The 2303-nt window shown below is 46.8% G+C and overlaps 1 protein-coding gene across 1 annotated transcript; it reads right to left on the bottom strand.

The window, feature by feature from the left end:
• Window positions 1-1144: 1144 nt before the first annotated feature.
• Window positions 1145-1876, bottom strand: LOC121273531 (uncharacterized PPE family protein PPE24-like). The gene has a single exon (XM_041180707.1). It carries the CDS (start codon window positions 1874-1876, stop codon window positions 1145-1147), a length of 732 nt encoding a protein of 243 aa, XP_041036641.1.
• Between the last annotated feature and the right edge of the window lie 427 nt (window positions 1877-2303).

Here is a 2303-nt window from a genome sequence, read left to right as displayed (position 1 = left end):
CTGAATTTTTCCAGGTATTTTTGTTTTTGTTTTGGATTTCCAGCATCTGCAATTTTTTGCTTTTATCTGAGATATTCTTAACCCTGGCACCAGGTAGGCAACACAACCTTCGGGACTCTCGATCCTGGTTACAGAGAACAGAACCTATTCCCCCAACTATACTATCCCGGTTACAACTATATTTCTCTTTTCTCCCCCCACTTGAATGGCTCCCTGCAACATGGTGCTATGGTCAGTTTGCTCATCCTCCCTATAGTTCCCGCTCTTGTCCATACAGGCAGCAGGAATCTCAAACCTGTTGGATAAGGGCAAGGGCTGAGGCTCCTGCAGTGTTACCTCCTGGGTCTCTCCACCTGCCTCACTCATAGTCACACCCTCCTCTCCCTGACCACTGGCCGAATTTAAGGTAGTTAATCTAAGGGGTGTGACTGTCTCCTGAAACACAGTGTCCAGGTAACTCTTCCTCTCCCTGATATGTCACAGTGTCTGAAGCTCAGGCTCCAGCTCATCAACTCTGAGCCAAAGTTCCCTGAGCAACCAACATTTGCTACAGATGTGGTCAATAGGAATCACCAGCTGCCACATCATGCAGCTACAACACAGCGCCTGGCCCTGCATCTCTGTTTTAAATTTTAAGTAATTTTTAAATTTGTTTTTAAATTTCCTGCTGGTCTTTAGTTTATCCATCTGTAAAATATTTCTCCTATTTACCTTTAATCTGAAATCAACTTAGAATAGATAGTTCAAACTAGCAGTTACTTACCAACCAATAAACTTATGGTTTTCCTGTGATGTCACTCCTTGTTTTTTTCACTCAGTGACAGTCACTGAGGGCACTCTTCCCAGACTGCTTCACGGCGACGGTGACTGCAGAGGACGCTCTTCCCAGACTGCTTCACGGCGACGGTGACAGCAGAGGACGCCCTTCCCAGACTGCTTCACGGCAACAGTGACTACAGAGGGCACCCTTCCCAGACTGCTTCACGGCGATGGTGACTGCAGAGGACACACTTCTCAGACTGTCATGTTAGCTGTTGTTGTGTTGTGTGTTGTCATGTCAGTTCTTGTCACGTGGGTGCTGTTGTTTCGGGTCTGTTGCATCATGAGCTGTTAAATCAGGGCTTTCGCATCATGGCCTGTCATGTCAGGCTGTCGTGTTGGCTGTTATCATGTCAAGGGTTGTCGTATGAGGTGCTGTTGTGTTGGTTGACATCATGTCAGGCGTTTTTGTATCGGGGGCTGTCATGTCAGGTGTTGTCATGCCGGTGGCTGTCATGTCAGGCTTTGTCATGTTGGGGGCCATCATTTCAGGTGTTGTAATTTTAAGCATTGTCATATTGGGTCTTGTTGTCTCGGGGCTGTCATGCTGGATGCTGTCGTTCAAGGGGGCTGTCATGTCAGGTGTTGTCATGTCGAGTGTTGTCATGTCAGGTAATGTCATATTGGGTGTTGTCGTGTCGGGTGTTGTCATGTCGGGTATTGTCATGTTGGAGCCTGTCATGTGGAGTTTTGTCATGTCGAGTGTCATCGCTGTTATGTTGGGTGTCGTCATATTGGGTGTCGTCATGTTGGGTTCTGTCATGTTGGGAGTTGTCGTGTCAGGTATTATCATTTCAGGTGTTGTCATATTAGGTCTTGTTGTGTCGGGGGCTGACTTGCCGGGGTCTGTCATGCCTGGTGCTGTCGTGTCAGGTATTGTCATGTCGAATATTGTCTTGTTGGAGACTGTCGTATCAGGTGTTGTCATATCTGATGTCATATTGGGTATTGTGTCGGCGGCAGCCATGTCAGGTGTTGTCATGTTGGGTGCTGACATGTCGGGTGCTGACATGTTGGGTGCTGTCATGTCGAGTGCTGTCATGCTGGGGCCTGTCATGTCGGGTGTTTTCATGTCAGCTGTTTTTGCTTCATGTGCTGTCGTGTCTAGTGTTCTTCTGTTGGGAGCTGACAATGTCAGGTAATGTGGTCTCGGGTGTTGTCATGTCGGGTGTTACCATGTTGGGTGTTATGTTGGGGGCTATCACATCGGGCTTTCTCATGCAGAGGAGCTATAAAAACAGTGCGAGAAGTAGAGAGAATTCAAGAGCACAGGTGACTGAGGGAGTTCAGTGAGGAGCGAGTAGGTGCTTCTTTCCTTCTCTACCTTTCCTCAGAAAGAAGAGCGGCAGCCTTGGTAAGTAGGACCTGGTGAGTAAATTAGAAAAATGTAGTATTTTTAAACATGTACCTGAAGTTGGATTTCACTGAGGAATAAGGGAAATTTAGGTAAAGTAATAAAGTAATATAAATAATCCTAAGTAGAA

Source organism: Carcharodon carcharias (genome assembly GCF_017639515.1).
Source record: "Carcharodon carcharias isolate sCarCar2 chromosome 24 unlocalized genomic scaffold, sCarCar2.pri SUPER_24_unloc_27, whole genome shotgun sequence".
Lineage (NCBI taxonomy): Eukaryota > Metazoa > Chordata > Chondrichthyes > Lamniformes > Lamnidae > Carcharodon > Carcharodon carcharias.
Note: the sequence above shows the minus strand (reverse complement) of the source record. Positions and strands in the feature narration are given on the sequence as shown.